The sequence below is a fragment of the Falco cherrug genome, chromosome 3 (genome assembly GCF_023634085.1).
Source record: "Falco cherrug isolate bFalChe1 chromosome 3, bFalChe1.pri, whole genome shotgun sequence".
In the NCBI taxonomy this organism is placed as follows: Eukaryota; Metazoa; Chordata; class Aves; order Falconiformes; family Falconidae; genus Falco; species Falco cherrug.
Genome location: NC_073699.1, coordinates 13,909,636 through 13,929,453, shown reverse-complemented (window position 1 = coordinate 13,929,453; position 19,818 = coordinate 13,909,636). Strand labels below are relative to the sequence as shown.

At 60.5% G+C, this 19,818-nt stretch overlaps 5 protein-coding genes across 5 annotated transcripts; all 5 read right to left on the bottom strand.

Annotated features, from left to right (window-relative positions):
• Positions 1–1,267: 1,267 nt before the first annotated feature.
• LOC129735497 (feather keratin 1-like) lies at positions 1,268–1,576 on the bottom strand. The gene has a single exon (XM_055703781.1). It carries the CDS (start codon positions 1,574–1,576, stop codon positions 1,268–1,270), a length of 309 nt encoding a protein of 102 aa, XP_055559756.1.
• Positions 1,577–5,023: 3,447 nt separating this feature from the next.
• On the bottom strand, positions 5,024–5,332 carry LOC129735689 (feather keratin-like). The gene has a single exon (XM_055705825.1). It carries the CDS (start codon positions 5,330–5,332, stop codon positions 5,024–5,026), a length of 309 nt encoding a protein of 102 aa, XP_055561800.1.
• A 3,448-nt stretch (positions 5,333–8,780) lies between these two features.
• Positions 8,781–9,089, bottom strand: LOC129735708 (feather keratin-like). Its single transcript, XM_055705943.1, has one exon. The coding sequence runs from the start codon at positions 9,087–9,089 to the stop codon at positions 8,781–8,783; it is 309 nt and encodes a 102-aa protein (XP_055561918.1).
• A 3,449-nt stretch (positions 9,090–12,538) lies between these two features.
• On the bottom strand, positions 12,539–12,854 carry LOC129735742 (feather keratin-like). The gene has a single exon (XM_055706270.1). It carries the CDS (start codon positions 12,845–12,847, stop codon positions 12,539–12,541), a length of 309 nt encoding a protein of 102 aa, XP_055562245.1. The 5' UTR covers positions 12,848–12,854.
• A 4,230-nt stretch (positions 12,855–17,084) lies between these two features.
• LOC129735707 (feather keratin-like) lies at positions 17,085–17,396 on the bottom strand. Its single transcript, XM_055705942.1, has one exon. The coding sequence runs from the start codon at positions 17,385–17,387 to the stop codon at positions 17,085–17,087; it is 303 nt and encodes a 100-aa protein (XP_055561917.1). The 5' UTR covers positions 17,388–17,396.
• Positions 17,397–19,818: the final 2,422 nt, after the last annotated feature.

The following is a 19,818-nucleotide window of genomic DNA, read 5'->3' as shown; positions in this document are numbered from 1 at the left end:
CCAGGACGGACGGAAGGTGTTGGGGGGTGTTTGGCGTGGATTTTGGAAGGGCAAATCATGCTTGAGTGAGCTGCGTGTCTTCCGCGTTGAGGCGAGTGGGCGTTGGGCGAGGGGAGAGCAGTGGCTGTTGCTGAGGCGTACTTGAAGGAAGCCTTTGTCGCTGTCTCCTGGTACGTGCTCCTAGACGAGCTGAGAAAGTGCGGGTTGCGTAAGCGGCCGGTGCGGTGGCCTGCAAAGCGGCTGAAGGGCTGTGCCCAGAGGCTTGCGATCAGTGGTAGGACAAGAGGCCATGTTCAGAAGTGAAAGCATCTGGAATTGCCCGGGCAAAGGCGGCAGGGCTTTTTCAGTGTGAGGGTGGTCAAAGAGTGGAAGAGGTGGTGGCGGCTCCATTCTCGGAGGTACTGAAGACGCGAGTGGCTGTGGTCCCAGACAATCTGCTCTAGCTGGCCCTGCTTGAGCACTGGGGTGGAAGGACATGCTCTGCAGAGATTCCTGCCCATCTCTAAATGTTTCTGTGATCCTTTTTTGCTGGGGAGGGTGCGGAAGAGAGTTAGTCAAGCGTGTGTTGGCACGGGGAGCCTCGGTCGGAGGTGTGCGCAGGGAGCGTTGTCGTGTCGGAGGCTTTTTCTGAGCCAGTGCTGGGCTTGTGTCATGCTGTGTATGCCTGCAGGTGCGAGTGTGTGTTGTCGCTGGTGGCCTGTGTCCTCAGAGAGGCTGAGTGCCCTTTTCCCCCCAACCCCGCCGGCCTGTTGAGGCCTGGCTTTGTGCCGTTTTAGAGTGGAAGAGCCTTGGGAGAAGAAAGGAGATGGAGGCGTGTGGTGCTGGGATGCAGGAGATTTTATTGAGGCAAAAGAGTGAAAAGGCAGGAGCACGCAGTGGAAGGGATCCGTCCTGAGGTGCAAGTAGGGTGACCGTCAGCCCAGGTCCTTTGCTTGCAGAAGATTTTGCCAGAGCACCGAGGTCTTCCTTTCCTGTGGTGGGAGCAGCGCGGGGGAGGTGCCCCGGTGGTCTTTGGCTTGTGAGCAGGCGTTTGCAGCGGAGAGTAGCGTACGTAGCAGTAGGGGCGATGCAAAGAAGACAGTGGGAGAAGAGGAGGAGGTAGGTGGGCCATGTATCCTGGCAGCCGGGGCTGGCCCCTTCCGTGCTACTTTGCTTGGTGCCTTGAGAGGAGGAGGTGCGGGTGGCAGGTCCCCGTGCCAGCAGCAGGCGGGAGGTGCGTCCTCAGTCCATGCCGTGGCTTGCAGGGTGTGTGTGGTGTGGAGGGCCCTTAGCAGGGCAGGCAGGCTCTTCCGGCGCCATAGCAGCCCAGGCCTCCGAGGCCGTAACCGTAGCCAAAGCCGCCGGAGGAGATGGGCACTCCCTGGGAGCTGAGGATGTTGCCCACAGCAGCCGATGAGGAGGATCCGACGGCGGTGCTCTGGGGGAAGGAGGTGAGGATGGGTCCCGGCAGGGTGACCAGCACGGTGGAAGGCTGGATGACGACGCGGGAGTCCTCGCACTGCCTGACGCAGGGCTCGTTGCAGCTGTTAGCCAGCGGGGTGGGTCCGCAGGGGCTGCAGAGGTTGTTGCAGGCCATGTCTGCGGTGTGGAGTGTCCCTGTAAGAGAGGGTGTTGAGGAAGCGGAGGGTGTTGGGGGGCGAGGGGTGTCGTTACAGGAGGGCAAGGGAGTGTGGAGACGCGGTGTGGGGCTGCGGGGAGCGTGGTGGTGTTGAGTCGTGGGGGCTGCTGAGTCTGGTGTCAGCGCGTGCTGGAAGAGACGGGGCGTGTGGGGCAGGAGAAGGAGGGGAAGGGGCTTCAGGCTCACCTTGTTGACTGCGGGGGAGAAGGCGTCAGGAGAAGCGTGTGATGGAGAGAGGCGCTGGGCCGTCTTTTATGCTGGTCTGAGGGGGCGGGACAGGCTTTGCGCGTGACGGCATTTTGCAGCAAGCAGCTGTTGCGTGCCAGAGCTTGGCAGGTAATGAGGTGGGGGGTGTGTCCCTTCCCACAACGCTCCCTTCTCATGTCCTCGTCTTGAGGATGTGTCCGTCTGTCCCTGGCGTCAGCTTTGAAGTGAGAGCAGGTATCTGGGAGGATTTGCATGGAAGGTGCGTGTCAGGGCATTTGGCAGACGTGGCCAAAGCATAGGAGAGGTGGGGTGTTGTCAGTGAGGTCATGCCGTGGCACTCGTGTGGTGTGGTTTGCGGGTGCGTTGCGAAGAGGGGCCCCCACTTGTTCATGGGCCTGGAAGGCTGTTGTGGGCTTTGGAGGTGTGCCGGGCATGAGTGTCGGCCCCTTCCATGGCATTTGGTCCCTGCCTGCCTTGCTGCCAGCTTGCTAAGCCTGACTGTAGGCCTGGCCTTTCCCACTGAGCGTGCTCTGTGTGTGCCTTGTTGCCCGCCTTGCTTGAAAGGTTGTAGCTGGGAGAAAGGGGCCTGCGTGTCTGGGCTTGTGCCCCCTGGGATCCGTCCCTGGGGGTGTCAGTGCGGGCAGGCAGAGGAGGGCTGTTTGGGAGAGCAGGCCATTTTCCTGGCAGCCCTGGCTGAGAGCTCGCCGGTCCTGTGACGAGAGGTGCCCTGCCTGGCTCCGCCGGTGCTTGTGTTGGCCCCTCCATCGTGGACCCCTGAGGTGGGGCTTGGGCTGTGGTGTGACGCATCCAAAGGAGAGCAGCGAATGCGATGAAGGATCGAGAGAAGAAGCCTTAGAAGTAGCAGTTGAGGGAAGCGGGGCTACTGCGTTTTCAGAAGGCGGCGGCTGAGGGGAGGCCCTATCGGTGTCTCCAAGTACCTGAGAGGAGGCTGTAACGAGGAGGTTGTGAGTCTCTCATCCCTAGCAACAAGTGCTAGGGCAAGAGGAAAGGGCCTCATGTTGCGCCAGGCAAAGTTTAGTTTGGCTATGATGAGAAATTTCTTCACCGAGAGGGTTATCAAGCACTGGAAGGGGCTGCCCAGGGCAGTGGTTGAGTCACCATTGTGGGAGGTGTTTAAAAGACACGTAGACGTGGCGCTTAGGGACATGGATTAGTGGTGGCCTTGGCAGTATTAGGTTAACGGTTGGACTCGATAACGTAAAGGGTCCTTTGCAACCGAAGTGACTCTTATGATTGTGTATGAGGCAGCGTGCGAGGGCAGGTGAGTTTCTGGAGAGCCCGTATGTGTGCCGAAAGGCGGAGCAGGGCTGGGAGTGGCAGGCAGGGGAGGCTGGCACTCCTGGGCCTTTGGTGGGGTCTGTGCTTGGGGCGAGTGTCGAGGGGTGAGGCCAGTTCTCTGCGCAGAGCTTGACAGGGTGAAAGGGAATTTGGCGATTGCCGAGGGGAGCTGGGTTTGAGCATGCGGCACGGGGCTGCAGAGCCGAGGCTGTGGTGGTGGTGGTGGTGCGTGCGGAAGGGTTGATGAGTGGCAAGGCCTGCCCCCGCTGAGGCAAGGTGAGTGTTTTTCAGGCTGTTTGTCAGGTGATCTGTGGTTGTTGCTGAGGAAGATGAAGGGAGGTAGGAAGGAGTGGTGTGGGAGTGGGTGTTTGTAAGTGCCCGGGGCCTGTCGTGTTGCTCCCAGGAATGCCGAGGCATCTGGCATTGCAGAGGCCTCCTTGTGAGGCCGCTGTGCATTTTCCTGGAAAGGTCATAGTGCCTGGGGGCAGCTCCTGAAGAGTGGAAGGGAGCTGGTACCCCTCGTGTCCCGCAGAAGATGGTGCGGGAGGCTCTGGGAAAGCAGAGGCCGGTGAGCCTGAGCCTGTTCCCGGGGCAGGTGATGGAAGCAATGCTGCTGGAAATCACTGCCAAGGCCAGGACGGACGGAAGGTGTTGGGGGGTGTTTGGCGTGGATTTTGGAAGGGCAAATCATGCTTGAGTGAGCTGCGTGTCTTCCGCGTTGAGGCGAGTGGGCGTTGGGCGAGGGGAGAGCAGTGGCTGTTGCTGAGGCGTACTTGAAGGAAGCCTTTGTCGCTGTCTCCTGGTACGTGCTCCTAGACGAGCTGAGAAAGTGTGGGTTGCGTAAGCGGCTGGTGCGGTGGCCTGCAAAGCGGCTGAAGGGCTGTGCCCAGAGGCTTGCGATCAGTGGTAGGACAAGAGGCCATGTTCAGAAGTGAAAGCATCTGGAATTGCCCGGGCAAAGGCGGCAGGGCTTTTTCAGTGTGAGGGTGGTCAAAGAGTGGAAGAGGTGGTGGCGGCTCCATTCTCGGAGGTACTGAAGACGCGAGTGGCTGTGGTCCCAGACAATCTGCTCTAGCTGGCCCTGCTTGAGCACTGGGGTGGAAGGACATGCTCTGCAGAGATTCCTGCCCATCTCTAAATGTTTCTGTGATCCTTTTTTGCTGGGGAGGGTGCGGAAGAGAGTTAGTCAAGCGTGTGTTGGCACGGGGAGCCTCGGTCGGAGGTGTGCGCAGGGAGCGTTGTCGTGTCGGAGGCTTTTTCTGAGCCAGTGCTGGGCTTGTGTCATGCTGTGTATGCCTGCAGGTGCGAGTGTGTGTTGTCGCTGGTGGCCTGTGTCCTCAGAGAGGCTGAGTGCCCTTTTCCCCCCAACCCCGCCGGCCTGTTGAGGCCTGGCTTTGTGCCGTTTTAGAGTGGAAGAGCCTTGGGAGAAGAAAGGAGATGGAGGCGTGTGGTGCTGGGATGCAGGAGATTTTATTGAGGCAAAAGAGTGAAAAGGCAGGAGCACGCAGTGGAAGGGAACCGTTCTGAGGTGCAAGTAGGGCGACCGTCAGCCCAGGTCCTTTGCTTGCAGAAGATTTTGCCAGAGCACCGAGGTCTTCCTTTCCTGCGGTGGGAGCAGCGCGGGGGAGGTGCCCCGGTGGTCTTTGGCTTGTGAGCAGGCGTTTGCAGCGGAGAGTAGCGTACGTAGCAGTAGGGGCGATGCAAAGAAGACAGTGGGAGAAGAGGAGGAGGTAGGTGGGCCATGTATCCTGGCAGCCGGGGCTGGCCCCTTCCGTGCTACTTTGCTTGGTGCCTTGAGAGGAGGAGGTGCGGGTGGCAGGTCCCCGTGCCAGCAGCAGGCGGGAGGTGCGTCCTCAGTCCATGCCGTGGCTTGCAGGGTGTGTGTGGTGTGGAGGGCCCTTAGCAGGGCAGGCAGGCTCTTCTGGCGCCATAGCAGCCCAGGCCTCCGAGGCCGTAACCGTAGCCAAAGCCGCCGGAGGAGATGGGCACTCCCTGGGAGCTGAGGATGTTGCCCACAGCAGCCGATGAGGAGGATCCGACGGCGGTGCTCTGGGGGAAGGAGGTGAGGATGGGTCCCGGCAGGGTGACCAGCACGGTGGAAGGCTGGATGACGACGCGGGAGTCCTCGCACTGCCTGACGCAGGGCTCGTTGCAGCTGTTAGCCAGCGGGGTGGGTCCGCAGGGGCTGCAGAGGTTGTTGCAGGCCATGTCTGCGGTGTGGAGTGTCCCTGTAAGAGAGGGTGTTGAGGAAGCGGAGGGTGTTGGGGGGCGCGAGGGGTGTCGTTACAGGAGGGCAAGGGAGTGTGGAGGCGCGGTGTGGGGCTGCGGGGAGCAGGTGGTGTTGAGTCGTGGGGGCTGCTGAGTCTGGTGTCAGCGCGTGCTGGAAGAGACGGGGCGTGTGGGGCAGGAGAAGGAGGGGAAGGGGCTTCAGGCTCACCTTGTTGACTGCGGGGGAGAAGGCGTCAGGAGAAGCGTGTGATGGAGAGAGGCGCTGGGCCGTCTTTTATGCTGGTCTGAGGGGGCGGGACAGGCTTTGCGCGTGACGGCATTTTGCAGCAAGCAGCTGTTGCGTGCCAGAGCTTGGCAGGTAATGAGGTGGGGGGTGTGTCCCTTCCCACAACGCTCCCTTCTCATGTCCTCGTCTTGAGGATGTGTCCGTCTGTCCCTGGCGTCAGCTTTGAAGTGAGAGCAGGTATCTGGGAGGATTTGCATGGAAGGTGCGTGTCAGGGCATTTGGCAGACGTGGCCAAAGCATAGGAGAGGTGGGGTGTTGTCAGTGAGGTCATGCCGTGGCACTCGTGTGGTGTGGTTTGCGGGTGCGTTGCGAAGAGGGGCCCCCACTTGTTCATGGGCCTGGAAGGCTGTTGTGGGCTTTGGAGGTGTGCCAGGCATGAGTGTCGGCCCCTTCCATGGCATTTGGTCCCTGCCTGCCTTGCTGCCAGCTTGCTAAGCCTGACTGTAGGCCTGGCCTTTCCCACTGAGCGTGCTCTGTGTGTGCCTTGTTGCCCGCCTTGCTTGAAAGGTTGTAGCTGGGAGAAAGGGGCCTGCGTGTCTGGGCTTGTGCCCCCTGGGATCCGTCCCTGGGGGTGTCAGTGCAGGCAGGCAGAGGAGGGCTGTTTGGGAGAGCAGGCCATTTTCCTGGCAGCCCTGGCTGAGAGCTCGCCGGTCCTGTGACGAGAGGTGCCCTGCCTGGCTCCGCCGGTGCTTGTGTTGGCCCCTCCATCGTGGACCCCTGAGGTGGGGCTTGGGCTGTGGTGTGACGCATCCAAAGGAGAGCAGCGAATGCGGTGAAGGATCGAGAGAAGAAGCCTTAGAAGTAGCGGTTGAGGGAAGCGGGGCTACTGCGTTTTCAGAAGGCGGCGGCTGAGGGGAGGCCCTATCGGTGTCTCCAAGTACCTGAGAGGAGGTTGTAACGAGGAGGTTGTGAGTCTCTCATCCCTAGCAACAAGTGCTAGGGCAAGAGGAAAGGGCCTCATGTTGCGCCAGGCAAAGTTTAGTTTGGCTATGATGAGAAATTTCTTCACCGAGAGGGTTATCAAGCACTGGAAGGGGCTGCCCAGGGCAGTGGTTGAGTCACCATTGTGGGAGGTGTTTAAAAGACACGTAGACGTGGCGCTTAGGGACATGGATTAGTGGTGGCCTTGGCAGTATTAGGTTTACGGTTGGACTCGATAACGTAAAGGGTCCTTTGCAACCGAAGTGACTCTTATGATTGTGTATGAGGCAGCGTGCGAGGGCAGGTGAGTTTCTGGAGAGCCCGTATGTGTGCCGAAAGGCGGAGCAGGGCTGGGAGTGGCAGGCAGGGGAGGCTGGCACTCCTGGGCCTTTGGTGGGGTCTGTGCTTGGGGCGAGTGTCGAGGGGTGAGGCCAGTTCTCTGCGCAGAGCTTGACAGGGTGAAAGGGAATTTGGCGATTGCCGAGGGGAGCTGGGTTTGAGCATGCGGCACGGGGCTGCAGAGCCGAGGCTGTGGTGGTGGTGGTGGTGCGTGCGGAAGGGTTGATGAGTGGCAAGGCCTGCCCCCGCTGAGGCAAGGTGAGTGTTTTTCAGGCTGTTTGTCAGGTGATCTGTGGTTGTTGCTGAGGAAGATGAAGGGAGGTAGGAAGGAGTGGTGTGGGAGTGGGTGTTTGTAAGTGCCCGGGGCCTGTCGTGTTGCTCCCAGGAATGCCGAGGCATCTGGCATTGCGGAGGCCTCCTTGTGAGGCCGCTGTGCATTTTCCTGGAAAGGTCATAGTGCCTGGGGGCAGCTCCTGAAGAGTGGAAGGGAGCTGGTACCCCTCGTGTCCCGCAGAAGATGGTGCGGGAGGCTCTGGGAAAGCAGAGGCCGGTGAGCCTGAGCCTGTTCCCGGGGCAGGTGATGGAAGCAATGCTGCTGGAAATCACTGCCAAGGCCAGGACGGACGGAAGGTGTTGGGGGGTGTTTGGCGTGGATTTTGGAAGGGCAAATCATGCTTGAGTGAGCTGCGTGTCTTCCGCGTTGAGGCGAGTGGGCGTTGGGCGAGGGGAGAGCAGTGGCTGTTGCTGAGGCGTACTTGAAGGAAGCCTTTGTCGCTGTCTCCTGGTACGTGCTCCTAGACGAGCTGAGAAAGTGCGGGTTGCGTAAGCGGCCGGTGCGGTGGCCTGCAAAGCGGCTGAAGGGCTGTGCCCAGAGGCTTGCGATCAGTGGTAGGACAAGAGGCCATGTTCAGAAGTGAAAGCATCTGGAATTGCCCGGGCAAAGGCGGCAGGGCTTTTTCAGTGTGAGGGTGGTCAAAGAGTGGAAGAGGTGGTGGCGGCTCCATTCTCGGAGGTACTGAAGACGCGAGTGGCTGTGGTCCCAGACAATCTGCTCTAGCTGGCCCTGCTTGAGCACTGGGGTGGAAGGACATGCTCTGCAGAGATTCCTGCCCATCTCTAAATGTTTCTGTGATCCTTTTTTGCTGGGGAGGGTGCGGAAGAGAGTTAGTCAAGCGTGTGTTGGCACGGGGAGCCTCGGTCGGAGGTGTGCGCAGGGAGCGTTGTCGTATCGGAGGCTTTTTCTGAGCCAGTGCTGGGCTTGTGTCATGCTGTGTATGCCTGCAGGTGCGAGTGTGTGTTGTCGCTGGTGGCCTGTGCCCTCGGAGAGGCTGAGTGCCCTTTTCCCCCCAACCCCGCCGGCCTGTTGAGGCCTGGCTTTGTGCCGTTTTAGAGTGGAAGAGCCTTGGGAGAAGAAAGGAGATGGAGGCGTGTGGTGCTGGGATGCAGGAGATTTTATTGAGGCAAAAGAGTGAAAAGGCAGGAGCACGCAGTGGAAGGGAACCGTTCTGAGGTGCAAGTAGGGCGACCGTCAGCCCAGGTCCTTTGCTTGCAGAAGATTTTGCCAGAGCACCGAGGTCTTCCTTTCCTGCGGTGGGAGCAGCGCGGGGGAGGTGCCCCGGTGGTCTTTGGCTTGTGAGCAGGCGTTTGCAGCGGAGCGTAGCGGACATAGCAGTAGGGGCGATGCAAAGAAGACAGTGGGAGAAGAGGAGGAGGTAGGTGGGCCATGTATCCTGGCAGCCGGGGCTGGCCCCTTCCGTGCTACTTTGCTTGGTGCCTTGAGAGGAGGAGGTGCGGGTGGCAGGTCCCCGTGCCAGCAGCAGGCGGGAGGTGCGTCCTCAGTCCATGCCGTGGCTTGCAGGGTGTGTGTGGTGTGGAGGGCCCTTAGCAGGGCAGGCAGGCTCTTCTGGCGCCATAGCAGCCCAGGCCTCCGAGGCCGTAACCGTAGCCAAAGCCGCCGGAGGAGACGGGCACTCCCTGGGAGCTGAGGATGTTGCCCACAGCAGCCGATGAGGAGGATCCGACGGCGGTGCTCTGGGGGAAGGAGGTGAGGATGGGTCCCGGCAGGGTGACCAGCACGGTGGAAGGCTGGATGACGACGCGGGAGTCCTCGCACTGCCTGACGCAGGGCTCGTTGCAGCTGTTAGCCAGCGGGGTGGGTCCGCAGGGGCTGCAGAGGTTGTTGCAGGCCATGTCTGCGGTGTGGAGTGTCCCTGTAAGAGAGGGTGTTGAGGAAGCGGAGGGTGTTGGGGGGGGCGAGGGGTGTCGTTACAGGAGGGCAAGGGAGTGTGGAGACGCGGTGTGGGGCTGCGGGGAGTGTGGTGGTGTTGAGTCGTGGGGGCTGCTGAGTCTGGTGTCAGCGCGTGCTGGAAGAGACAGGGCATGTGGGGCAGGAGAAGGAGGGGAAGGGGCTTCAGGCTCACCTTGTTGACTGCGGGGGAGAAGGCGTCAGGAGAAGCGTGTGATGGAGAGAGGCGCTGGGCCGTCTTTTATGCTGGTCTGAGGGGGCGGGACAGGCTTTGCGCGTGACGGCATTTTGCAGCAAGCAGCTGTTGCGTGCCAGAGCTTGGCAGGTAATGAGGTGGGGGGTGTGTCCCTTCCCACAACGCTCCCTTCTCATGTCCTCGTCTTGAGGATGTGTCCGTCTGTCCCTGGCGTCAGCTTTGAAGTGAGAGCAGGTATCTGGGAGGATTTGCATGGAAGGTGCGTGTCAGGGCATTTGGCAGACGTGGCCAAAGCATAGGAGAGGTGGGGTGTTGTCAGTGAGGTCATGCCGTGGCACTCGTGTGGTGTGGTTTGCGGGTGCGTTGCGAAGAGGGGCCCCCACTTGTTCATGGGCCTGGAAGGCTGTTGTGGGCTTTGGAGGTGTGCCGGGCATGAGTGTCGGCCCCTTCCATGGCATTTGGTCCCTGCCCGCCTTGCTGCCAGCTTGCTAAGCCTGACTGTAGGCCTGGCCTTTCCCACTGAGCGTGCTCTGTGTGTGCCTTGTTGCCCGCCTTGCTTGAAAGGTTGTAGCTGGGAGAAAGGGGCCTGCGTGTCTGGGCTTGTGCCCCCTGGGATCCGTCCCTGGGGGTGTCAGTGCGGGCAGGCAGAGGAGGGCTGTTTGGGAGAGCAGGCCATTTTCCTGGCAGCCCTGGCTGAGAGCTCGCCGGTCCTGTGACGAGAGGTGCCCTGCCTGGCTCCGCCGGTGCTTGTGTTGGCCCCTCCATCGTGGACCCCTGAGGTGGGGCTTGGGCTGTGGTGTGACGCATCCAAAGGAGAGCAGCGAATGCGGTGAAGGATCGAGAGAAGAAGCCTTAGAAGTAGCGGTTGAGGGAAGCGGGGCTACTGCGTTTTCAGAAGGCGGCGGCTGAGGGGAGGCCCTATCGGTGTCTCCAAGTACCTGAGAGGAGGCTGTAACGAGGAGGTTGTGAGTCTCTCATCCCTAGCAACAAGTGCTAGGGCAAGAGGAAAGGGCCTCATGTTGCGCCAGGCAAAGTTTAGTTTGGCTATGATGAGAAATTTCTTCACCGAGAGGGTTATCAAGCACTGGAAGGGGCTGCCCAGGGCAGTGGTTGAGTCACCATTGTGGGAGGTGTTTAAAAGACACGTAGACGTGGCGCTTAGGGACATGGATTAGTGGTGGCCTTGGCACTATTAGGTTTACGGTTGGACTCGATAATGTTAAGGGTCCTTTGCAACCGAAGTGACTCTTATGATTGTGTATGAGGCAGCGTGCGAGGGCAGGTGAGTTTCTGGAGAGCCCGTATGTGTGCTGAAAGGCGGAGCAGGGCTGGGAGCGGCAGGCAGGGGAGGCTGGCACTCCTGGGCCTTTGGTGGGGTCTGTGCTTGGGGCGAGTGTCGAGGGGTGAGGCCAGTTCTCTGCGCAGAGCTTGGCAGGGTGAAAGGGAATTTGGCGATTGCCGAGGGGAGCTGGGTTTGAGCATGCGGCACGGGGCTGCAGAGCCGAGGCTGTGGTGGTGGTGGTGGTGCGTGCGGAAGGGTTGATGAGTGGCAAGGCCTGCCCCCGCTGAGGCAAGGTGAGTGTTTTTCAGGCTGTTTGTCAGGTGATCTGTGGTTGTTGCTGAGGAAGATGAAGGGAGGTAGGAAGGAGTGGTGTGGGAGTGGGTGTTTGTAAGTGCCCGGGGCCTGTCGTGTTGCTCCCAGGAATGCCGAGGCATCTGGCATTGCGGAGGCCTCCTTGTGAGGCCGCTGTGCATTTTCCTGGAAAGGTCATAGTGCCTGGGGGCAGCTCCTGAAGAGTGGAAGGGAGCTGGTACCCCTCGTGTCCCGCAGAAGATGGTGCGGGAGGCTCTGGGAAAGCAGAGGCCGGTGAGCCTGAGCCTGTTCCCGGGGCAGGTGATGGAAGCAATGCTGCTGGAAATCACTGCCAAGGCCAGGACGGACGGAAGGTGTTGGGGGGTGTTTGGCGTGGATTTTGGAAGGGCAAATCATGCTTGAGTGAGCTGCGTGTCTTCCGCGTTGAGGCGAGTGGGCGTTGGGCAAGGGGAGAGCAGTGGCTGTTGCTGAGGCGTACTTGAAGGAAGCCTTTGTCGCTGTCTCCTGGTACGTGCTCCTAGACGAGCTGAGAAAGTGCGGGTTGCATAAGCGGCCGGTGCGGTGGCCTGCAAAGCGGCTGAAGGGCTGTGCCCAGAGGCTTGCGATCAGTGGTAGGACAAGAGGCCATGTTCAGAAGTGAAAGCATCTGGAATTGCCCGGGCAAAGGCGGCAGGGCTTTTTCAGTGTGAGGGTGGTCAAAGAGTGGAAGAGGTGGTGGCGGCTCCATTCTCGGAGGTACTGAAGACGCGAGTGGCTGTGGTCCCAGACAATCTGCTCTAGCTGGCCCTGCTTGAGCACTGGGGTGGAAGGACATGCTCTGCAGAGATTCCTGCCCATCTCTAAATGTTTCTGTGATCCTTTTTTGCTGGGGAGGGTGCGGAAGAGAGTTAGTCAAGCGTGTGTTGGCACGGGGAGCCTCGGTCGGAGGTGTGCGCAGGGAGCGTTGTCGTATCGGAGGCTTTTTCTGAGCCAGTGCTGGGCTTGTGTCATGCTGTGTATGCCTGCAGGTGCGAGTGTGTGTTGTCGCTGGTGGCCTGTGCCCTCGGAGAGGCTGAGTGCCCTTTTCCCCCCAACCCCGCCGGCCTGTTGAGGCCTGGCTTTGTGCCGTTTTAGAGTGGAAGAGCCTTGGGAGAAGAAAGGAGATGGAGGCGTGTGGTGCTGGGATGCAGGAGATTTTATTGAGGCAAAAGAGTGAAAAGGCAGGAGCACGCAGTGGAAGGGATCCGTCCTGAGGTGCAAGTAGGGTGACCGTCAGCCCAGGTCCTTTGCTTGCAGAAGATTTTGCCAGAGCACCGAGGTCTTCCTTTCCTGTGGTGGGAGCAGCGCGGGGGAGGTGCCTCGGTGGTCTTTGGCTTGTGAGCAGGCGTTTGCAGCGGAGCGTAGCGGACGTAGCAGTAGGGGCGATGCAAAGAAGACAGTGGGAGAAGAGGAGGAGGTAGGTGGGCCATGTATCCTGGCAGCCGGGGCTGGCCCCTTCCGTGCTACTTTGCTTGGTGCCTTGAGAGGAGGAGGTGCGGGTGGCAGGTCCCCGTGCCAGCAGCAGGCGGGAGGTGCGTCCTCAGTCCATGCCGTGGCTTGCAGGGTGTGTGTGGTGTGGAGGGCCCTTAGCAGGGCAGGCAGGCTCTTCTGGCGCCATAGCAGCCCAGGCCTCCGAGGCCATAACCGTAGCCAAAGCCGCCGGAGGAGACGGGCACTCCCTGGGAGCTGAGGATGTTGCCCACAGCAGCCGATGAGGACGATCCGACGGCGGTGCTCTGGGGGAAGGAGCTGAGGATGGGTCCCGGCAGGGTGACCAGCACGGCGGGAGGCTGGATGACGACGCGGGATTCTTCGCACTGCCTGACGCAGGGCTCGTTGCAGCTGTTAGCCAGCGGGGTGGGTCCGCAGGGGCTGCAGAGGTTGTTGCAGGCCATGTCTGTGGTGTTGAGGGGCCCTGTAAGAGAGGGTGTTGAGGAAGCGGAGGGTGGTGGGGGCGCGAGGGGTGGCGTTACAGGAGGGCAAGGGAATGTGGAGGCGCGGTGTGGGGCTGCGGGGAGCGCGGCGGTGGGGAGGCGTCGGCACTGCTGAGTCTGGAGGCAGCGCGTGCTGGAAGAGATGGGGCGGGTGCGGCAGGAGAAGGAGGGGAAGGGGCTTCAGGCTCACCTTGTTGACCGCAGAGGAGAAGGCACCAGGAGCAGCGTGTGAGAGAGAGAGGTGCTGGGCCAGCTTTTATGCTGGACCCTGAGGGGCGGGACAGCCTTTGCACAACGCGGTGTTTTGCAGCAAGAAGCTGTTGCGTGCCACAGCCTGGTGAGTAATGAGGAGGGGTGTGCGTTTTTCCCCCGCAGTTCTGCAATGTAGTGTCCTCCACTTGAGGACATGTCCACTTGGTCCTGGCGGCAGCTTTGAGGTGCAAATATTAGAGGCCAAAGGCTTGGTGTTGATGGCGCGTGTCAGGGCATGCAGAACATGTGACCGAAGCCTAGGAGGGGTGGGGTGTCGTCAGTGAGGTCATGCTGTGGCACTCGTGTGATGTGTTTTGTGGGTGCGCTGGGAAGGAGGGGCTCCTTTTCCTCGCAGCCCCGGAAGGTTGGTCTGGGCTTTCTGCTGTTGCGGGCAGGAGTGGCGGCCCCCTCAGTGGCATTTGCTCCGTGCCTGCCTTGCTGCCAGCTTGCTAAGCCTGCCTTGAGGCCTGGCCTTTGCCATTGAGCGTGCTCTGTGCGTGCCTTGGTGCCCGCCTTGCTTGTTAGGTTGTAGCTGGGAGAAAGGGGCCTGCGTGTCCGAGCTTGTGCCCCCTGGGGTCCGTCCCTGGGGGTGTCGGTGCGGGCAGAGGCAGAGGAGGCCTTTTTGGGAGAGCAGGCCGCCATCCCGGCAGCCCTGGCCGAGAGCTCGCCGGTCCTGTGACGTGGGGAGCCCTGCCTGGCTCCACCAGTGCTGGTGCTGCCCGTTCCGTAGCGAACCCCTTAGCTGTGGTGGCACGTTTGCAGCCTGGTGTCTGGCGTGCCACAGTGCTTGATGTGGGCCAGCTCACCAAGGCAGGTGAATTTCTGGAGAGCCCGTGAGTGTGGCGAGAGGCAGAGGTGGAGTGGGAGCGGCAGGCGGGGGAGGCTGGGGAGCCAGGGCCTTTGGGCTCTTTACTTGGGGTGAATGCCGAGGAGGGGAGGCCATTTCTCTGCACAGTGTGAGACGGGCAGAAAGAGAATTTGGAGATTGCCGAGGGTGGTTGGACGTAAGCACGCTGCACGGCACAGCAGAGCGAGGCCCTGGTGGTGGTGGATGCATGCCGAAGGGTCGATGAATGGCAAGGCCTGCCCCAGTTGAGCCGGGATGAGCATTTTGCAGGCTGTGTGTGGGGCGAGCCGTTGTTGTTGCTGAGGAAGAGGAAGGGAGTGGGAAGGTGTGCCTTGGGACTGGATGTACGGAAGTCCCTGGGTCCTGATGAGTCAGAGCCACGAATGCTGGGGGAGCTGGCTGATGTCCTTGGGAGGCCACTCTCAATCATCTTTTAAAGGTCATAGCTCCTGGGGGCAGTTGCGGGTGTCCAGAAGATTGCTCTTAGGCCTCCTGTCTTGCAGAAGGGCGGGAAGGAAGATGTGGGAGAGCAGAGGCTGGTGAGCCTGTCCTTGTTGCCAGGGGAGGTGATGGAGAAAATCCTCCGCGGAAGCGTTGCCAAGCTGCTGAAGGACAAGCAAGTGATGAGGAGCCGTCGGCATGGATTTACCAAGAGGGAATCGTGCTTGACTGACCTCCCTGTCTTCTGTGTTGGAGTGGCTAGCTTTGTGGACAAGGAGAGAGACGTGGGTGGTGTTCACTTCAGCTTTGTAGAAGAGTCTTTGACGCTGTCTCCCCTTGCGCGCTCACAGGCGCTGGGGGCAGCCGTGTTCAGCATCCTCGTCTGTGATCCGGGCAGTGGGATGGAGCGTCCCCACAGCAAGCTGGCAGGTGGTAACCCTCCTTTTCAGAAAGGTCAAGAGGAAGACCCAGGTTAACGACAGGTCGGTCAGCGTCACCTCCGTGCCTGGCGGGATCGTGGAGCAGATCCTCCTGGAAAGTATGCCAAGGCACCTGGAAAAGGGAGGCGTGACTGCTGACGGCCAACATGGCTTCACAGAGGGCAAAGCGTGCCTGACAAATGGGGTGGCCTTCTATGACAGGATTAAGGCATTGGTGGGTAAGGGAAGAGCGACTGGCGTCACGTCCCTGGACTTGTGCAGACCATTTGATACTGTCCCGCGCAAGATCCTTGTCTCTGAAATGGAGAGATGCGGACTTGGTGGGTGGACCGCTCGGTGTGTGATTGGCTGGATGGGTGCTCTCAATGAGTTGCAATGAAAGGCTCGATGTCCGAGTGGAGCCCAGTGATGAGTGGTGTCCCTCAGGGGTCCGTGCTGGGGCCAGTATGATTTAACATCTTTGTTAGGGCCACGGACAGTGGGCTGGAGTGTGCAGCCTCGGCAAGTTTGCGGATGACGCCAAGCTGAGTGTTGCGGTTGATGCTCTAGAGGGAAGGGATGCCATCCAGAGGGACCGTGGCAGGCTTGGGAGGTGGGCCCGTGCAAAGCTCATGGAGTGCCACGAGGCCAAGTGCCAGGGGCAATCCCAAAGATGGCTGCAGGCCGGGCGGTGAGTGCATTGAGAGCAGCCCTGCGGAGAAGGACTTGGGGGTATTGGTGAATGGAGAACTGAGTATGAGCCGGCAACGTTCGCGCGGAGCCCAGAAAGCCAGTCGTATGCCAGGTTGCGTCAAAAGCAGCGTGGCCAGCAGGTCGAGGGAGGTGATTCTCCCTCCCTACTCGGCTCTGGTGAGAGTGGAGTACTGCATTCGGCTCTGAAGGCCCCCAGCATAAGAAAGGCATGGACCTGCTCGAGCGGGTCCAGAGGAGGGCCACAAAGATGAGGAGGAGGTGCAGCACCTCCCCTTTGCAGACAGGCTGAGGGAGTTGGGATCGTTTAGCCGGGAGAAGAGGAGGCTTTGTGGAGACCTTGCAGCGGCCATGCGGTACTTTGAGGGGGCCCTCAGGAAAGGTGGGGAGGGCCTCTGGACCAGGGAGTGTAGTGATAAGACGACAGGTAACGGATTTAACCTGAGAGAGGGTAGCTTTAGGTTAGATATGAGAAAGAAATTCTTTCCCGTGAGGTCGGTGAGATGCTGGAAGAAGTTGCCTAGAGCAGCTGTGGCTGCCCCCTGCCTGGAGCTGTTCAAGGCCAGGCTGGATGGTGCTTTGAGCAAGCTGGTGTGGTGGAAGGTGTCCCTGCCCATGGCAGAGGGCTTGGAGCTAGATGATCTTGAAGGTCCCTTCCAACCCAAACCCCTTGACGACTCTATCCCCTCCCTGTTCTTACCTCGACCCACAAACCGTTTTGTTGTGTTCTCTCTCCCCTTTCCAGTTGAGGAGGGGGAGTGACAGAGCGGCTTGGCGGGCACCTGGCATCCAGCCAAAGTGAACCCAGCGCACAGGAGGAGCTTGCGTCAGAGGCATGGGTGGAAGTGCATTAGCGTGTCCAAGCCTTTGTTTGGGCAAGTGAAGGGCTTGTGTCACGGGCTGGAAGCCCACCGGCTTGCCAGCAGGTGGTGTTGCTGCGGCGATACTTCCTAAGAGAGGTCTTGTGGTCCTTGTCCACCCACCCCGATGGCCTGTTGAGTCCCGGTTCTGTGCCGGGTGAGGCTGGAAGAGCCTTAGAAGAAAGGAAGAGGAGGCACCTGAGGCTGGCATGCGGGAGAACTTTATTGAGGCAAAGGAGTGAAATGGCAGGAGCACCAAGGGGAAGGGAGCGGGTCTGAGGTGCAAGTAGGGCGGCCGTCAGCCGAGGGCTCCTTTCCTTGCAGTAGACTTTTCCAGAGCACCGAGGTCTTCCTGCCTTGCAGTGGGAGCAGCGCGGCGGAGGTGCCCCGGTGGTCTGTGGCTTGTGAGAAGGTGTTTGCAGCAGAGAGTACCGGATGTAGCTGTAGGGGCGATGCAAAGAAGACAGTGGGAGAAGAGGAGGAGGTAGGTAGCTCATGTTTCCAGGCACCGCGGGCTGGCCCCTTCGCTGCTTGCTTTGTGCCTTGAGGGGCGGAGGAGCCACGGACGGCGAGCCCATGTGGCAGCAGGAGCCTGAAGGTAGGTCCTCAATCCGTGACTTGGCTTCTAGCGTGTGGTTGGCTGGTATCAGGCGTGGTGTAAGGAGCCCTTAGCAGGGGTAGCAGGCTCTTCTGGCACCATAGCAGCCCAGGCCTCCGAAGCCATAGCCGAAGCCGCCGGAGGAGACGGGCACTCCCTGGGAGCTGAGGATGTTGCCCACGGCAGCCGATGAGGACGATCCGACGGCGGTGCTCTGGGGGAAGGAGCTGAGGATGGGTCCCGGCAGGGTGACCAGCACGGCGGGAGGCTGGATGACGACGCGGGATTCTTCGCACTGCCTGACGCAGGGCTCGTTGCAGCTGTTAGCCAGCGGGGTGGGTCCGCAGGGGCTGCAGAGGTTGTTGCAGGCCATGTCTGTGGTGTTGAGGGGCCCTGTAAGAGAGGGTGTTGAGGAAGCGGAGGGTGGTGGGGGCGCGAGGGGTGGCGTTACAGGAGGGCAGGGGAATGTGGAGGCACGGTGTGGGGCTGCGGGGAGCGCGGCGGTGGGGAGGCGTCGGCACTGCTGAGTCTGGAGGCAGCGCGTGCTGGAAGAGATGGGGCGGGTGCGGCAGGAGAAGGAGGGGAAGGGGCTTCAGGCTCACCTTGTTGACCGCGGAGGAGAAGGCACCAGGAGCAGCGTGTGAGAGAGAGAGGTGCTGGGCCAGCTTTTATGCTGGACCCTGAGGGGCGGGACAGCCTTTGCACAACGCGGTGTTTTGCAGCAAGAAGCTGTTGCGTGCCACAGCCTGGTGAGTAATGAGGAGGGGTGTGCGTTTTTCCCCCGCAGTTCTGCAATGTAGTGTCCTCCACTTGAGGACATGTCCACTTGGTCCTGGCGGCAGCTTTGAGGTGCAAATATTAGAGGCCAAAGGCTTGGTGTTGATGGCGCGTGTCAGGGCATGCAGAACATGTGACCGAAGCCTAGGAGGGGTGGGGTGTCGTCAGTGAGGTCATGCTGTGGCACTCGTGTGGTGTGTTTTGTGGGTGCGCTGGGAAGGAGGGGCTCCTTTTCCTCGCAGCCCCGGAAGGTTGGTCTGGGCTTTCTGCTGTTGCGGGCAGGAGTGGCGGCCCCCTCAGTGGCATTTGCTCCGTGCCTGCCTTGCTGCCAGCTTGCTAAGCCTGCCTTGAGGCCTGGCCTTTGCCATTGAGCGTGCTCTGTGCGTGCCTTGGTGCCCGCCTTGCTTGTAAGGTTGTAGCTGGGAGAAAGGGGCCTGCGTGTCCGGGCTTGTGCCCCCTGGGGTCCGTCCCTGGGGGTGTCGGTGCGGGCAGAGGCAGAGGAGGCCTTTTTGGGAGAGCAGGCCGCCATCCCGGCAGCCCTGGCCGAGAGCTCGCCGGTCCTGTGACGTGGGGAGCCCTGCCTGGCTCCACCAGTGCTGGTGCTGCCCGTTCTGTAGCGAACCCCTTAGCTGTGGTGGCACGTTTGCAGCCTGGTGTCTGGCGTGCCACAGTGCTTGATGTGGGCCAGCTCACCAAGGCAGGTGAATTTCTGGAGAGCCCGTGAGTGTGGCGAGAGGCAGAGGTGGAGTGGGAGCGGCAGGCGGGGGAGGCTGGGGAGCCAGGGCCTTTGGGCTCTTTACTTGGGGTGAATGCCGAGGAGGGGAGGCCATTTCTCTGCACAGTGTGAGACGGGCAGAAAGAGAATTTGGAGATTGCCGAGGGTGGTTGGACGTAAGCACGCTGCACGGCACAGCAGAGCGAGGCCCTGGTGGTGGTGGATGCATGCCGAAGGGTCGATGAATGGCAAGGCCTGCCCCAGTTGAGCCGGGATGAGCGTTTTGCAGGCTGTGTGTGGGGCGAGCCGTTGTTGTTGCTGAGGAAGAGGAAGGGAGTGGGAAGGTGTGCCTTGGGACTGGATGTACGGAAGTCCCTGGGTCCTGATGAGTCAGAGCCACGAATGCTGGGGGAGCTGGCTGATGTCCTTGGGAGGCCACTCTCAATTATCTTTTAAAGGTCATAGCTCCTGGGGGCAGTTGCGGGTGTCCAGAAGATTGCTCTTAGGCCTCCTGTCTTGCAGAAGGGCGGGAAGGAAGATGTGGGAGAGCAGAGGCTGGTGAGCCTGTCCTTGTTGCCAGGGGAGGTGATGGAGAAAATCCTCCGCGGAAGCGTTGCCAAGCTGCTGAAGGACAAGCAAGTGATGAGGAGCCGTCGGCATGGATTTACCAAGAGGGAATCGTGCTTGACTGACCTCCCTGTCTTCTGTGTTGGAGTGGCTAGCTTTGTGGACAAGGAGAGAGACGTGGGTGGTGTTCACTTCAGCTTTGTAGAAGAGTCTTTGACGCTGTCTCCCCTTGCGCGCTCACAGGCGCTGGGGGCAGCCGTGTTCAGCATCCTCGTCTGTGATCCGGGCAGTGGGATGGAGCGTCCCCACAGCAAGTTGGCAGGTGGTAACCCTCCTTTTCAGAAAGGTCAAGAGGAAGACCCAGGTTAACGACAGGTCGGTCAGCGTCACCTCCGTGCCTGGCGGGATCGTGGAGCAGATCCTCCTGGAAAGTATGCCAAGGCACCTGGAAAAGGGAGGCGTGACTGCTGACGGCCAACATGGCTTCACAGAGGGCAAAGCGTGCCTGACAAATGGGGTGGCCTTCTATGACAGGATTAAGGCATTGGTGGGTAAGGGAAGAGCGACTGGCGTCACGTCCCTGGACTTGTGCAGAGCATTTGATACTGTCCCGCGCAAGATCCTTGTCTCTGAAATGGAGAGATGCGGACTTGGTGGGTGGACCGCTCGGTGTGTGATTGGCTGGATGGGTGCTCTCAATGAGTTGCAATGAAAGGCTCGATGTCCGAGTGGAGCCCAGTGATGA

What these genes read in the sequence shown, in the direction of transcription:
- LOC129735689 (XM_055705825.1), bottom strand. Translation starts at nt 5,332, where the DNA reads ATGGCCTGCAACAACCTCTGCAGCCCCTGCGGACCCACCCCGCTGGCT.
- LOC129735708 (XM_055705943.1), bottom strand. Translation starts at nt 9,089, where the DNA reads ATGGCCTGCAACAACCTCTGCAGCCCCTGCGGACCCACCCCGCTGGCT.
- LOC129735707 (XM_055705942.1), bottom strand. Translation starts at nt 17,387, where the DNA reads ATGGCCTGCAACAACCTCTGCAGCCCCTGCGGACCCACCCCGCTGGCT.
- LOC129735742 (XM_055706270.1), bottom strand. Translation starts at nt 12,847, where the DNA reads ATGGCCTGCAACAACCTCTGCAGCCCCTGCGGACCCACCCCGCTGGCT.
- LOC129735497 (XM_055703781.1), bottom strand. Translation starts at nt 1,576, where the DNA reads ATGGCCTGCAACAACCTCTGCAGCCCCTGCGGACCCACCCCGCTGGCT.